The sequence below is a fragment of the Pyxicephalus adspersus genome, chromosome 6, assembly GCF_032062135.1.
Source record: "Pyxicephalus adspersus chromosome 6, UCB_Pads_2.0, whole genome shotgun sequence".
NCBI classification, from domain to species: domain Eukaryota; kingdom Metazoa; phylum Chordata; class Amphibia; order Anura; family Pyxicephalidae; genus Pyxicephalus; species Pyxicephalus adspersus.
Window position 1 is genome coordinate 78243095 of NC_092863.1, and position 16435 is coordinate 78259529.

A 16435-nucleotide genomic window follows, 5' to 3' on the forward strand; every position below is an offset into this window, starting at 1 on the left:
GGTAGCCAAAGCCACAGAATTGCAGAGTCTGCATATTATTTTTATACAGCAGCAAGCCTGTATTGCAGCACTTATACGTCAGATTTATGGGTATGGATGCGTGATTCTTGGACGTGTGACAGTTGCACTGGATGAATCGGATAGCAGCTATAGGAAATGCTGAGTGAACAAAGCTTAAGGTAGCTTTAGCCAGATTGAATTGCTGACTGGGGTTTTGTCAGTCCTGCCCATGCCATTCTAGATCCGGGAATACTCATGGGTGGCAGGATAAGGGTGGATTCTAATCACTTATTAACCCAGAAAATAATGAAAGGTGTGCAGATTCTTTGCTGCCACCTTGTGAAAAAAAACCTGAGCTTGATCATCTAAAGCTTGATTCACTTGTTCATTGGATTCACAAGTCATTCCAAATGCTTTCCTTATTTTACCATACAATAACTTCTATAATCTGAATCTTCAGCTGACGAATTGCATAGGCGTGAAATCAGGATTTTTGCTGCACGAAATAGCTACTTAAAGCTGGGCTTCAGGCAGTTACAAATCAATGCAGCTCTGTATTTATTAGTACATTAATACATATTCTTTTTTCTATGCAAGCAGTGTTAGTCTCCCAAAACGTTTTTGTGTTAGTTGTGTGTATTTAAGGGGGTGCCCAGTGCTCTCAGATATCAGTTATCACGTATGCCTTGTACAGCTAAGAGGATCTTCTTCCAATTTTGAGAATTACGATGCTCAATTGCAATGCTTGATTCCCCAATTGGTTCAAAGTCCGAAATAAGTCCACATACACTTACAATATTTGGGCCAGTCATAATTTTGGATAGTAATTAATTACGATCATATTTGATCTATTGTTTGTACAGGGGATGTGACTTGTGTACTTTCGATATTTACCAACATGTCTGATCGGAAATACAACAATTGTTTACCTTGTGATTGATGCAGATTTTCCTTCAGGTGCATTTTCAATACAATTGTTTTATTGGATTGGAATTTTAAATCAGCCCTGGTCTTCCTGACCTTACAGACTTGGTCTGACCTTAGCTTTCTTTTTCAAAAGTCCTGGCACTGTGGCACACAGAACAGTTTTGTGCCAGGGAGACTAAGGCTACGTACACATGTGCAATGGTTCTCGTCCGATAATCGGCTCAGGGCTATCGTCTGTACAGTGCTCATCATCCATCATCGGAATGACCATCCTGGGGCATCCACAGACGATGGATGACGAACGATCATAATGCAAGTGATTGGGAGAGAACGCAGTGGGGTGCTGCCCTGTCGTTCTCCTCCTCCCCTCTCCATAGAGCAGAATGGCGCTGTATGTACAGCACTCGTTCATGCTTCCTGCAGTTGCTTGTCGTTGGAAAGGATCGTGTCATCTTGCACGTGAGTCTCACTTGTAATTCTGTTTCAGGCTAAAACTCACCAGCATAAGGATCTCTAGAGATGGAAATAAAAAAAACTTCTTACCTGCATTCTTTTATTGGCTTCCTAGGTTAATAGCAATTAAAGTGTCCATTACAAAACCCAATAACATGTTGTATAAATACTGTAAACCTTTTTAAATTAAACAAGCTGTGATTGTATGTCATAGAATTCTTTCTTCCGTGTATGACCACCCCAACCTTACATGGCTAAGCAGATTTGTACTGTGCAAGGTGTGTGAATATTTATCATATCATGGTGAAACATATACATCAAAGTGACAACTCAAAATCTTCAGGTGGTAATTTCTGTACATTTATGCATGTAGTTGTCCTCTTAGAATTAAAATATATTTTTTTTCTCCTCCAAGAAAGATAAAACATATGTGATTGTTGCTTAGGAACCATAAAAATCATTTAAACGCCATCTGGTACGTTACAGTAATTAAAAATGCAAAATTGCACAATTCTGTTTTTGCAAAATTGTACTTTGAAGGGTAATTTACTGTACTGTTCAGTAAACTCAACCTGTTCACACATTTAAAGACAACGATTTGTATGTATGCAACTAGGAAGACACAAACTTCTGGAATAATGGGAGACAGAAGACTATGTGGGGTGTCTGTGTTGGCATTGAAATCCACAATATTTAAAGACAACAGCTTGGATTTATGCCACGAGACTGCTAGTTTGTGTTCTTGCTTTGGGACATCTGTGTTAGCCTTTCCTCCAAAATCTGATCCCAATGTCACCTCATTGCAGGTACAGATTTCAGTGACCGTGCATTGCACAGAGTTCTCTGTGCCCGCACTTATAAAAGGAACACTCATAGCCAGACCTGAATTTCTAGTGGTCTTATCAGTCATCTAAAACTCAGTACAAGTATTTATTTCCTAAAACCATAGACTGTATCTTTGCAATTTGTGTTAAACTACCTGTACTTAAGCTACCTGTCTGTATTCTCCATTGTTAAAGAGTGGCAATGCAGCATTGGGTTCTCACTTCATAACAAGATTTGGAATAAAGACCTTTAGAGCAAGATCATTGGATAATAAATAAATGAAAGGTACTGGTTTATAAATATTGCTTGGGTTTTTATATCTTTTAAAGAACATCTCCACTGAACATGCACTGTCATATAGAAGAATTTAGTGGGCAGAGTTCAGTCCCATACTGAGTCTCTGTTCCTCCAGATCATGTGAAGGGTAAAGGTCAGCTTTTCTGCTTGCCTACTTTTTTTTTTCACTGGTCTGAAATAATTATTTTCTGTATTCCCAGGAGTGATAGAGAAAGCAGAGAAGTGATGTCCCGTGTTTTGCACATGTCAGATAAATGCCACCACAGATAAACAGCAAAAATCTAATATGTGTATATTGGTTCCGTGACATTGTTCATCAATCTGTCCTGGCTTTGGATATGATCATTTTATCGTGCTTGGTGGATTGATGAGCGACTTCTTGGGAACAGCTGCTGTGTTTTGGGTGCTACTCACCTGTCTTCCCCTCTCCATAGAACACATCTGTGTGTACAGCACTTGTTCTTTTTACTATTTCTGGAGACGTCACAAAAGATAATTTCCAGCTACTGCAATTTGACGTGTGTATAAGCCTTAAGGGTTTGCACTAAACCTTTCAATTTGAAGGAAGTGGTCTTATAGTGTAGACCCTAGAAATAAATTCCTCTAATTTGCTACCTTTGGCCTGCTAAATTGAATGTGTTTTGTTGTATCTGTGCTAAAGACACTTGATAGCTCCCTGACATGTCTGCCTGTAGGAAGGGATATGAAGAGACAGAAAGTTCTTTGAAATCCCTCAGAAGTGATGCAAGCAGAGCTGACACCTTGTGGTTTTAGAGCTGTGTTATCAAAAGAAATGGTACGACAAACAGGAAGATAGAAGCAAACTAATTTTGTTTGGCACACTGACAGTTTTCTAGGACTAAGCCATGGGCAGACGTGCATGTATCCCAGAAGTGTACTTGTGGTGCAGAATGTGTGTAAACTGAGCTTAAGCTATTGAGCTTAGTAAACACATAAGTAAGATGAGTTTTAAGTGTAAAAAGCTGCTTATCCTAGAGCCAAAGATATCCCTTGTTACCCAAATCTGCAGATACAGGTTTTCTTCTTACACACTTTACCACCTCCCTAAGCTTCCTTGAAATCAGCATGGGACTCTCATCTATGTTTAGTTACTATTAGTTAGCTAAAGAGCCTGCATATGTTATACTTCTCATAGAGTCTGTTGCAGCACAAAAAAATTCCCAAAACGGTAATCAAATATGTTGTTTTTTTTCAGATTTTTTTCTTTCCTGCAGATGTTGTCATTTTATGATTTGTTTGGCGCTAGCTTCCTGTGAAATAAGTTCAGTAACATTTGTTGGTACAGTTAGAAGTTGCTTCCCCTTGCACAGCCATCCATGTAGAACTTGAATGTAGTTAAGTTTCATAATAACTTTTTTTAACCCAGCAAATGCTATTACTCGAAACCAGTTTGTGTTTTTGTACGGATCACTGAAAATCTGTGAAAACAGCCGTGTGTTTTGTCACACTACGCACATGCTGTATGTATTGCAGGCTGGATTGCTAGAATAGCAAAGCTGGAAAATATAATATACACACAGACAAAGAAAAGCTGCAGTGCTACCCCCCTCCCACATCTCATTGTAAGTTTTTGTCCCCCTGCAAAGAATGTATATATGCTGCATAAGTACAGGAACTTTCCATGATTTAATTAAATTTATAGTTGTTTCTAGATTGAAAACTTTATTAGATTTTACTAGAAAGAGGACTGGGGGTGACATCATATTTGTGAACAAATGATGTAATTCTTTTAGCTTCATTTGATCACAGAACTCCAAGACTTGAGATGTTTACTGCAAAATGAATAAAGATGATTTACAAATGTGAGGACATGATGATCTCTGTGCACATTGATGAGACACTAGGGGATTCATCTAGAATGACATTAGCACAGCTGATTAGTGTGTTTGGTTCTGAAATTGGGGACCAATAGATTGCTAGAATACACCTTTATTTTATATTGTAAATACCCCCTCTAGTGGTCAAAAATAACATTGCACGTGAAGGAAATGTAGCATTTCCAGACATAAATGGGAATTTAATGAGAATTTAATCAAATGGACATGAAAATAGTCTAGGGGAAGGGGAGACAGGAAGAGGTACTGCAGTCCAAACATTTTATCTTCTGAACGTGGTTCATAATCCGGCCACGTCCTCCTTGCTATTGGTCAGAAGGCCATTCATTGCATTAGTTGTCAACAGCAAGGTGGGTCTGATTTAATAAAGCGCTCCAAGACTGGAAAGAATAAACTTTCAGCAGTGAAGCTGGGTGATCCAGCAAACCTGGAATGGATTTAGTCCAGGATTTAAAACATTTGCTAACAATAGCAAATGGCTTTTAAGAAATCCAGAGATAAAGTCAGTACTTGCATAATATAGAGTCATGGGATGCTTTTAATCTAAATCCATTTTATGATATGTGAATAATTTAAAGAAAAAATGCTGATGAAGTCAACGGTGGTAAACCTTGATCATTCTTTGGTAAATCTCCCTGGGTCATGTTCAGGAAGTCTTGTGTCAAATGAGTGTGAGACTGACAGGCAATGCAGCTCGTGTGGTTTTGCAGATGTGTTATAGGTCTGTGGCAGGAAGGATGAATCTTTACAATGCCAGTCTGAAACCCCAGAAGACTCGGAACTGTGTAGAAATGACACTCTATAGTAGTGTTTCTGAACCTTTTTAACATGGGTGGTACCCTTGAAACCCCTACGATAATTACTATATCCACAACTCGGTTCATTAGTGTGATGGTCAGTGGGAAGAATGCCTCTTACAGTATGTGCCAGTGGGGAGATTGTCATCCTTACAGATAGCCAAAAACATAATTGGTGTCATTGATAACTGATCTGAGAAATGTGCTCATTGGTTGGGGAACCCTGTTCTATAATTCTTCCTTTTGCCTCCAGCAGACTTGTGGCATCAGCTCAGTCAAGTGACAGTAACTTAGCTCAAGCTTCTCCCTCAATTTACATGAACAGGAGTTTTGTTTTGTAGAGCTGAATATTACTGTGTATATACCTGCTGGCTCAGGTATAGGTCAGATCTAGGTCTATGATTAGCTTTCCATTCTATGATGGAAGGAGTAGTTGGTCCGCTGGGATAATGACTAGTCACAGAAGTAAGGTGGACATTTTTTGGGCACCGGACATGTATGGCACTTGGAATTCTCCCTTGGACATTATTTTGGGTTTGGCATATCCAATGATCAACCGTTTTCAATCTGTTTTTGGGGGTCATACACCCTGGCTGAATGAGGACATCTGGTGATGGAAAGGAATTACTGTTGGGGGTAATTTTTTTGCCTAGAATTGGACTTTTCACTATACTCCAGTCTATTTTCTAAAGCCACATGAAGGACTGTAGCAATGAAATAAATGACAGATTTTGCATCTTGACCCCTATCAGTGTACTGATTTTGTATTGCTTATTCTCATACCAGATCAGAATTCAGGTTCTGCCGTATCTGCTCATATGTGTGTATGATTCTAAGCTTGTGTGGTTACCCTTCCTTCGTGCCTAAAACTGGATTGCTCTTTAGTTTAGAGTGTGCCTGTAATTTGTTCCTGTTTATCAGTCCAGCAGCTGGCACATATGGCATGGCACCACCATTAGATTCATGGGTTGGAGATGACACGATGTGCACTTTATTCATCATTCTGTATTGAAATTTTGAGATTTATGTTATTGCAGCGGCATCAGAGCGGAACTGCACACAGATATCTCTCTGCTTCACTTGCAATGCATAGCTTAGATCTGTGTGTGGGATGTCTTTACTTTGTGTGTTCCTGTGAAAATGGAAGAAAAAAAAAAGCTTGTATTGTTGGCTACACAGTCATTGTGTAGGCCATTATTCTGTGAAACCGCATGGCATTGTTATAATGGGCCTGATGACAACTTGGTGCAGTGACAGAGCTTGTTTCTGCATGTTCCAGACACCAGAAGTGCACCTGCCTTTTCATTAGGATTGGCTGATATGCCTCATTTATCAGCAGTGTTTATCCACCAAGTGCTCTTGTGGTCAAGCTTTAGTCTTTAGGCATCCACTTGTATGTATGTGGAAGTCAGGGGTGTCCAAGCAATGTTTAATTTTTGAAAATCTGACAACAAAAATGATGTTGTGCTAAAATAAATAAATAAGACATAATGCTCAATTCACAAAACTACTCTCTAACATTGTGTTTGATAATAGAAATGCCTAGCCAGGTTGAACTCAATTGTAATGACCTACTAAGAGAGGGTGCTCGAAAATACAAACCAAAACATTTGACTGATAATAAAATCCAGCAAAAATCATTATGTTTTATGTAACTTTTTGTTTTCCTCACAGTAGCCACATTGGTTTCAGCTTCCTAAAACAGTGTTTCTCGTCCTTTCCAATATGGGGGAACTCTTGAAATAACTGTTATCCCATACAAGTCTATGGGAACAAAAACCTGCTTTAGGCTGATCAAATTCATATACAGTAAAAAAGGATATCAACTGCAGGTCAAATGTAATTCTCAATAAATACTAGATGATCTCATGTGTGTCTAAAACTGATACACAACTTTGCCACCAATATAAAACACTAAACACATCCACCCAGATCGGAATTATTGGAGCTTTCTCACGCAAGTTTAGAGGTACAGAGATGCAGTGTAAAATGACAGGTCAGCACATCCTGAATATATTGTTTTTTTAGAAGCAGAAATATGAGGAAGAATGGAAGAACATGGTAAAGACATTATGGAAGAATACTGCCCATTAATGTCCTTACATGATTCATCATGCCTGAAAGAAATGAAGCCAATAGTGTATAATATAGATCAAAGCCCAGAGATTACTGAATTTATATCTATACTCTGAGAAAAAAAAAAAACTTCATTCATGCCAGTCACCAGGACAAGCCATGGATGAGAATTTCCCCAGAGGGTGATAGACGGCTATGAAAAGACAAAACTTGTCAGAGATTCCAGCACTGTTCAGCCAACAATTATATATATATTTTGACTGCAGAGCCACTTTTATATCTCCTGAGTTTTAATGCTAATCCTACACTGTGCAATATCCTTCAAGTATAACAAGGGCAAAATATATCCACTATCTGGATTTTTTTGCTGTGTTAGAAAGGTTTATTCTCTCTAATTGTCCTGATCATTGATGCCACCAGGAAAGAAAGTGAGGATAGATCCAAAGTTTTCTTATCTGGTAATGTACCTTCACAAGGAAACCAGTGTTCCCAAAGCTTGAATTTGCTAAAGCAAAACTAAACCTACAAAAAACTATAAACACACAAGTTCTTTATTGCAGAAAAGACAGGTTATGTTCAGGATCTTCAGCCATTTTGATTTTCCAGGTCATATTGATGTAACACATGAAATGACATAGTTCATTCCAGGCCGCCAGGTATGCCAGGGTCGTACTCTGAGCTGCGATGTGCATCTCCGTGTGTACTGTAGAGAAGATTGCATGCAGGCAGGTAACTTCGTTTTATTCTAGAAGGAACATGTCCATGCTCCAATAAAAAAAAAAAACCTGTTTGCAATTTTTAGTTAGATTTTGGCTTCGAATATTTTCAGTTGCCTACTAAAAGGTGTCACGTTGACTATTATTTTCTACCTGTGTATCAGAAGACAACTTTATGGCATTAACAGTGCTAAGCCCGTACACCGTTGTGTGCCCTAAAGGCAGACCTCATATTATGAAAAATATTATACAAACAATCTGCACTCTCCTTCTCAGCAAAATTATAAACATATTTTAACTAATTAGCCACTGCATTCCAGAGCACTATTTATAGAAGGAGAGGACATATATAATTTTATAATTTCATCTTGTGCTACCGTGTTTCCCCGATGATAAGGCAGGGCCATCAAATAAGACAGCCCCCCCTTTTTAGGTAAAAATGAAAAATAAGCCCCCCCCCCGCAAATAAGCCGCCCACCGATTACTTACCAGAATCGCGTGGTGCGGTGGGTGACTCCGTGTAGTTCCTCCGTGCGTCCTCTTCATGAAGAGGAAGTGACAGGACTGAAGTGACTCCGCCCACGCAAACACACGTGACTCCGCCCACGCAAACACAGGCAGCTTCCCTCATCCCTCCCTAACAGAGACTGCAGGAGTTTGTTCAGGAGTTCAGACAGGTTTTTTTTTGCTGTGAGCAATACCACTCTATATACGGTAAGCTTTAGAATGGGACATTAAATGGTACAGTATATTATTGATTACAGTAGAAGGGGACAATGAATGGATCAGATTAATCAGAAGGGGACAATGATTGGCACAGATTGATCTGAAGGGGACAGGAATGGCACATGATTGATCAGAAGGGGACAATGATTGGCACAGATTGATCAGAAGTGGACATGAATGGCACATGAACAATAACTGTGTACTGTAGTCTTCTTCATGGGTAAATAAGGCATCCCCCTGAAAATAAGCCCTAGAGCATATTTTGGCCTTCAAAAAAAAATAAGACAGTGTCTTATCATCGGGGAAACAGGGTATATATCAGACCTGACTGTGTTTTTTTTTTTTGTCTTAAGCAGTCCCTGATTATGGATCTTTGAATAACATATATGAAGTCTCGGAGACTGAGAGATCCATCTTTTTATGTTGCTTGAAGAGTTGCAGGCAAAGAATCATGACAGTTCTGTGCAGGTTTCATATTCCTAAAATAACCTGACTGTTTTACGTACAGCATCATGGGAATACATGCAATCACTCCATCTTCAGTGTCTGAGCTGTCAAAAGCAATTACTCATTCTTCCCGAATTATTGCACTTTACTTCACCTGGACATACTTGGCTTGCACGAATGTTAAATGAATCGCACATGCAGAGCACAAATCAGAACAAATGCTTTTTTTCCCCATTGTTCCATTTTCTGCACCTGGCCTAAGATATATGATGATATTGCCAAAGCAAAGCACGAGCCAAGAAAGATGTGATCTCTCATTGTCCAGTTTTAACATTGCCCTCTGGTTATCTGCAGGTGGATAGAAGCCTGTCTGGTTGAAGAGCTGCCCCCAACCACAGAACTGGAAGAAGGTTTAAGAAATGGAGTCTACCTGGCCAAGTTAGGAAGATTCTTTGCTCCAAAGATGATCTCAGAAAAGAAAATTTATGACGTGGAGCAAACGCGGTTTAAGGTAAACGCTTGTCATTTTTACTTTCACACTCAATATTTTTGCATATTTTGTCTTTCTTGGCAGCTAATATAAATATGACTCCTACCAGTTTTGGAAATGTAGAATTGACTGAGTTGCCAGTACTTAGTACCAGTACTTGGGTACCAGTACACTGGTGGTTACCTGTCCTATGTAACAGACCCAAATCCCCCCCCCCCCACCTCAATGTGTGGAAAAGCCATTTATCCTAATGATCAAGCACTCACATTAGCAGTTGGAGGGTGGTGAGGTTATCAATTCTGAGATTGCAGATAACTGTGCATCCAAGTGGTTATTTGCCTCAATTTACACTGATTGACAGAAAAAAGGTGCTTTTCACTGTCTAAAAAAAACAAAACATTTGGACAAAGGTTAAATGAATTCCATAAATAAAGCACTATGCACAGATTTCCAGCTTCATATGGGTCTACTTCCGGGTGTAAGACCTTCAGCCATCTTGTTTGGCCAGTCTGTAGTGACATAACTCTCTCACATTAATTCAGTCCCATTACCCCGGGGGCATTTTCTTGGCATCCTACACTTGTTCTTGTACATCTCCTACACACCAACTTACAGCAGAATCATCCAATTGTTTGCTGTGGAGGATGCAGGGAGCGTTATTTTTCATTGACAATAGTATAGGGAAGCTAACAACAACGCACACATAAAGTATCTAGTAATTTTTCACAAGAATCGCATTTACTGTTTGGTAGGCAGCTCAGGGATGGTTGATTTTTATGCTCCTGTTAGTATTAATAAGAATGGCTGCTTATAGGATGACATATTCTTTATAGGATTACAGTTTTGCATAATGCTGATTCTTAGCTACATGGTAGACTGGGAGAGAAAGGGTCAACACTTTGTGCTGTACCTTCCTGTTTAACTGAGAGCAAAGTTCAGAACCTTGTATTTGGTAGAATCTTGTATGGCTCAAACATAAACCCCATCAGTTTTCTGCTCCTCCTTTATTGTCCAATCAGCTACTGGAGGGAGGTCTCTTTACCAAACTGTCCCAAGACCTGAGCACCAGCCAATATGCTGGTACATTTGTCTACCACTACACTGATGTTTGCAGAATGAAAGAACTTATTCTAGTCCCTTGTAATATATTTAACAGGTATTATAAATTGCCATTGTACATTTACTGATACCAGTATTGGCACCTTGCCATTACTAACATCATAGGCTGGCTTGCTTCAAAGAAATAGAGGTTGGAATGATATAATTAGGGGGCTGGGGGCTGGAAATATGCTTTCACATGCATCAAAGTTTGGCATTGTAATTTTTACTTTAATCTACCTATTCATTCAATTACATAATTATCAGTCTCTGTGGTCTTTTTATTGTTCAAACACCTCGGGGTCCAATTGTGTAGTGCTTCTGCTATTATCACGGCATTACATTACCTTATTTTACCTTTATTATCCTGTATAAGTGTCTTGCAGTGGCTACATTTACAGTACAGTCTTGGCAAATGGTAAATAATACTAAAGATTGATAGGTCCAGATCTGTGAGCCATTGTCTAGAGAACAGCTTCACAGTAAATACAGTGAAGATTTTTGTGTATCTGCCAACCTGCTTATCCTCTCTTCAAAAAGTAATTTGTGGAGCTGCCTGTGCTCTCAATGCCAGGAGGAGCTGACCCAATTCCATGGCATACTGGATGGTTTCCGACACAGCTCTGACATTTCACTGGTGCCAAAGCTGCCATGCCCCAGAATATTGCAAAGCAGAGTTCACACTTCTAGCAGGTGGATGTTCTGTGAAGTATATTCCTTTGTTGCCTGGACTGGTTATTAGAAGACATCATTTAGGACATACATTGCTGTCAAACCAGCCGGCTGCAGACTTTAGATCAGTCTGATTACTTTGACTTTTATTGTTTTACAAGTGGAGAATTCCCAAGATATAGGTAGAGCAGAGGTTGTGCTTTTGTTAAATATAGTGTGCTGTATGGGCTGGTATGTCAGCTGCTAAAAAAATATTTCGTCTTCTTCTATTATCCTCAGTAGTTCTTGGGTCTAAATCTTGCCCACCACACTAAATGCATGAATTAAATTTGTATCACCCCCCTCCATGTCTGGACTTTAGGTTCTGTGCAATACAAATGTTAGCATTAATATTATCAATATAATGGTTATTCTACTTTGTGATAGTAAAGGTAATAACCAATTTGTGATCTTGGTGATCACAATATGTGATTTATTGGCAAAATTGTTTAACAAAATATTTCCTTATCTATCAACCATATGTACTGTACGCAATACATGTTGAGTTTATTTGCGTATGATTATATATAAATAAGAAAAAAATCACACAATGTATTGAGGGTCTCCGCTCCCTAAAAATCTAACCAATTATGGCATTACATGATATCAGGCTCTGTTGAGAGTAGGGGACACAAGCAGCTGGGGGGTGAGTAGATGCTCTTGTATTGCCTTTCTATTGCTCTTCTTTATTATGGATTTATTTTTAAGCCTCAGCAGGTTGAATTAATTTTGCTGCACATTGTAGCTTCTTGATGAACCTCTTGTCCTAAGCAACATACAGACACTGATAATTCTGCTTGACAGAATATCAAAAAAATATCAGACACCACAGATGTAGTTTAAATACATACAGTGATGCGAGAAAGTAAAAATGAAAAATTGTTGGCTCTTTCATTATTTATTTGAATAGGCTAACATTCCTTTTTCAAACAGTGCCTTGCAGATACAGGTGATATATTTGAATACAAACAAATATGAATATTCAGTTATTTATTCAACAAGTGTTGATAGAGGTAATGGTGTGCTGTAAAGAAAGTAAGTGCACCATTGGTCTCCAAAGCTGGCATTGCTCCCTTTTTTTTTTTTTTAGAAATGATGTAGTTGTTCTGAAGAGGTGACAAATACTCACTGACATCATCTTAAATGTGCAAAATACAAGGTGTTTGTGGTTTTTCTTATATGAACTATATATTTCAAATACCAAAAACATTTCAGTGGGTCCCAAATCGGGGCTTTAATTAGGCCTAAGCCTTTCCTTGGATTTGCTGCCCTGACCCTGCAGGAAGCCTTCCAGCCATGGGCCATACCACTTCCAACACTATTGTTTACAGGTTGTATTTGGTTCTTTTGTAAAAATGCTGCCCACATTAATACTGGAAGCCTGGTCTTTCTTGTCCTTGGTCATTTTATTCAACAACAAAAGCTTTCTTCATACATCTTATACAATTTTAATTGGTGTTGCTGGATCTATTGAGCAAGCAAGCACTCCTCCTGTGTATTTTAAAGTGGTCGTTCCTGATCATTGTTCATGGATCCACTGTGAGGAATCCATAAATGGCACCAGGTGACTGCTGTACACATGTCAGATTGTCGTCTTAGATGAGCACGGCTGTTTGTCTCTGGTATTAATTTTATGACATGTACATATCCTATCACTATGTAAGAAATGTGATGTCTTCTCTTTAGATGTTGCAAATCTGAAGAGTGTTTGGCATTGCTCCCAGAACCATTCTGTCCCAAAACCAATTTGTCTTGGTACTTCTACTCTTCTGCTAGGTACCTTATCACATAATTTAATGAAGCTGGGCTCCCGCTGCTAACCTGACTTTTCATTTGCCTCATGCCAGCTTAGTCTAAAGGCAGATTTTAACAAACTACACCCACTGAGCTGAAAAACAATTTATTGACATTTGGAGAGTTAAGTTGTTTTTACATATTAGCCTGGGGTTCTTCTATAATGTCTTACTGTTCTGAGTATTTCTTTATGCACTTGTTTTCTGCATTTATGTTTTGATTTTTTGTTTTTTTAACTTTTGTTTATTTATTTTTTTGTTTACACAGAGGTCCGGCTTACATTTTCGGCATACAGATAACACTGTTCAGTGGTTACGGGCTATGGAATCAATAGGACTGCCTAAGGTAAGAAAATGCTCTAATAATAGTATAATAAGGAAGTGTACACAAACCTTGTTCAAGCTGAGCTTGGAACAAATCTATCAACAAAACAACAAAAACTCATCAGTCACAGTATGAACATATTTCTATGCTAAATAGGTGTCACCTAATCTTCATTACATTAATCACACCGTGATTATTATGCCAAGTCATTGCTAAAGCCCACCTCTGGGCTTTTGGATAATTTTTAGCAAGTTTCATTCTTATCTGTTTTTCTATTTTAAGCATGGTAGATGGGTTAAGTGTATTGCAGGGTCTTTAGATCTCTCTAATGCAGGGGTGTCAAACTCTCGCCCACATCATCCTTTTTTTGGCCCCCAAAGGTATCCTAAATATGAATTGCAGCTGGCCTCCGCTGCATTGAAATAGCGCCGCTACTAATTCTCGTGTCTATAGACCAGCGTCCTCTCTGCATATGCGCGGCCCCACATTGGACTGTTTTATAGAAGCAAGTAATGTCGGGAATTGTAGTAGTGGCATCACTCACGTCTATAGACCAACGGCCTATCTGCCTATTCGTCGCACCGCATTTCAGCGAAGGGGGAGTTCCAGCCACTCATAACACTAAGCCCGCATTGAACTGTTTTCGGGATGCAGGGAATTGTAGCAGCGGTGCTATTGCAGTTTCATGTTTGACTTGCGACTTTGTCTAAGTTTTTAATTTTGGCCCACTGTGTATTTGAGTTTGACACCCCTGCTCTAATGGGATTTTGGAGAGTTTTAAATACCCAAAAAAGAATTGAAAATATTTTATTATATATAGAATCTAGCTTTCTGAAAAGCCACAAAGAGTGCTATGTATGAGGGAAGTGGATGGGGGTGCCCTTTTATAGACAGAATATCTTTTGAGTATACCTATAGACAAGCATATATCTCTGTGCATGTTGTTGTAGATGTTGTGTTGTTATTTGTACAAAATCGAAATTCTAATTATCTTTTTTGGCTGTTCTTCTTTTCTAATAAAATACTGGCAGACCTGCCAGTTTCCCTAGCATCCTATCCTTCTTGATTCCGACCTCACCAAGAATGGAAGCAGATTTATTTTGTTGTGGTCAGTTTGCAACCCTTCGCTTGCAGATAAAGATGTACAATATCTCCTTCTTTCAGCATCCATGCTCCTCTCTCAGTCCTGCTGTGTTTCTTTGTTAAAGTGAAAGTTAACTTAGATAAAGAATATTTCTTTTATTGGAGTGTGCACTATTACCTGAGTATATACAAATGCTAAAAGCACATTTTTTGTATAGTGTTTGCAACAATGTATTTCATATGTGAAAATTTTAGTGTCTTTTTCCAATTTAGTAAGCGGGACTTTGATAACATGAAACTGCTAAGTTTTTATAATTAATTATTACATATTTGTTCCTGCTTGATGTTTTCCAGATATTTTATCCTGAAACCACAGATGTTTACGATCGCAAAAACATTCCACGTGTAATATACTGCATTCACGCATTAAGGTAAAAAGACAAAAAATGTCATGTTTCATGTTTTGTGTAATACATGCATGTTATTTTCAGCACTTGAGGGCCATTGTGCTCTTGACGGATGTGTTTCCCATGTTTATAAAACACAAGGCAAATGTCATTGAATCGAAAGGACGGAATTAGGCTAATCTTTTGCAAGTTCTTGCTGTTTCTGCAACACACTGGAGAAAGAGCACTCAAGTCTACATAGGTATCAGTTCGAAATCGTTGGCTAATCATAGTTTTGCATCTTGGAGAGAAGTCAATCTTGTAACACTGAGTGCAATTAATACTAGATGGGTATTTAAATCTAAAAGTAAAAATGTAATGTAAGTAACAGAGAAATTCAGATATCAGAATCCAGAGGTTCTTGAAAGTGAATGGTGTAGGTCAGCCAATCCTTGCTAAGATTCTCTACAACCTTAGGGTTCCTCCAGAGATTGCCAGGGGTTCCTTGGGCTGTAGCTTATTGACCACCCATAGTGGACAAAATGCCATCTTTACAAATAATTAAAAAAAGTTCCTTGATTTCATGCAGCTGACTCTGCAAAGAGTGGAATACTGAATTCATTATTGAAGTAATTATTTGAATACATTGTTTAGTGAACATACTCCATCCAGTCCAAAATTACTTTCATTTCACTGTTCATATATGAATAACATATTTCACCAGTAGGCGACACTTTATTTTTAAAGGGTCTTCTGGCCAGACTTGTAAAGTCACAAATCCTGCTTCTACTCTAGTAGTAGCGGTAGTGTCCTTTACCTGAACATAACTGCCCTGAACATACTCAAAGTAACGCCATCACATCCCCTCGGGGGCAGATCTATGACAGCTTTAGCTCAGGGGAAGTGGGTTTATTGGCTGACATTCAACATAAGACTAATGATATCTAGGTATTTTAAGGGGGGGGGGAGTGTGGGTTTGATTCTAGGTTAAAGAATATTGCATTAAGAGCTGTTCTTCCATCGTAGGCATTTTGTTTAATTCTAAATGAAATCCTGCTCATGAGCTGGTTGACCCATTTACCTATGCTAAGACTGATAGGAAGTTCTGTGCTTGAGCAAGATAAAAGTGTGAGAGACCAGGAACTTTTTTGAATACTGCGGGAAAAGTTGAGTTTTGCATATTCCTAAGCAGTTCTTGATCTATCTATCTTTAAAATGTGGTTTTCACTGAAGAGAACCTTTCTTTGTATTTCCCAGGTTTTTGACAATTTTAGTTTAACAATTAGGCTGCAAATAGAACAGACTGTAATCTACATTGTCTGTATACATTTGCCAAGGGCAAGCCCCAATTTAGTCGACATGAAACATATACAGTTCTGCTTTCCAAATGCGGATTTTGGCCATGCACAAATCACTACAGATGTGGGAA

General features: G+C 38.7%; 1 protein-coding gene across 3 annotated transcripts in view; it reads left to right on the forward strand.

Moving 5' to 3' along the window:
* The window catches only part of IQGAP2 (IQ motif containing GTPase activating protein 2), a 146156-nt gene that overhangs the window by 51402 nt on the left and 78319 nt on the right, over positions 1-16435 (forward strand). For all 3 annotated transcript variants that reach the window (XM_072416286.1, XM_072416287.1, XM_072416288.1), the window contains exons 3-5: positions 9475-9631; positions 13481-13558; positions 14975-15051. In XM_072416286.1, coding sequence (XP_072272387.1) covers positions 9475-9631; positions 13481-13558; positions 14975-15051 — 312 coding nt within the window. The remainder of the gene's footprint in view (positions 1-9474; positions 9632-13480; positions 13559-14974; positions 15052-16435) is intronic.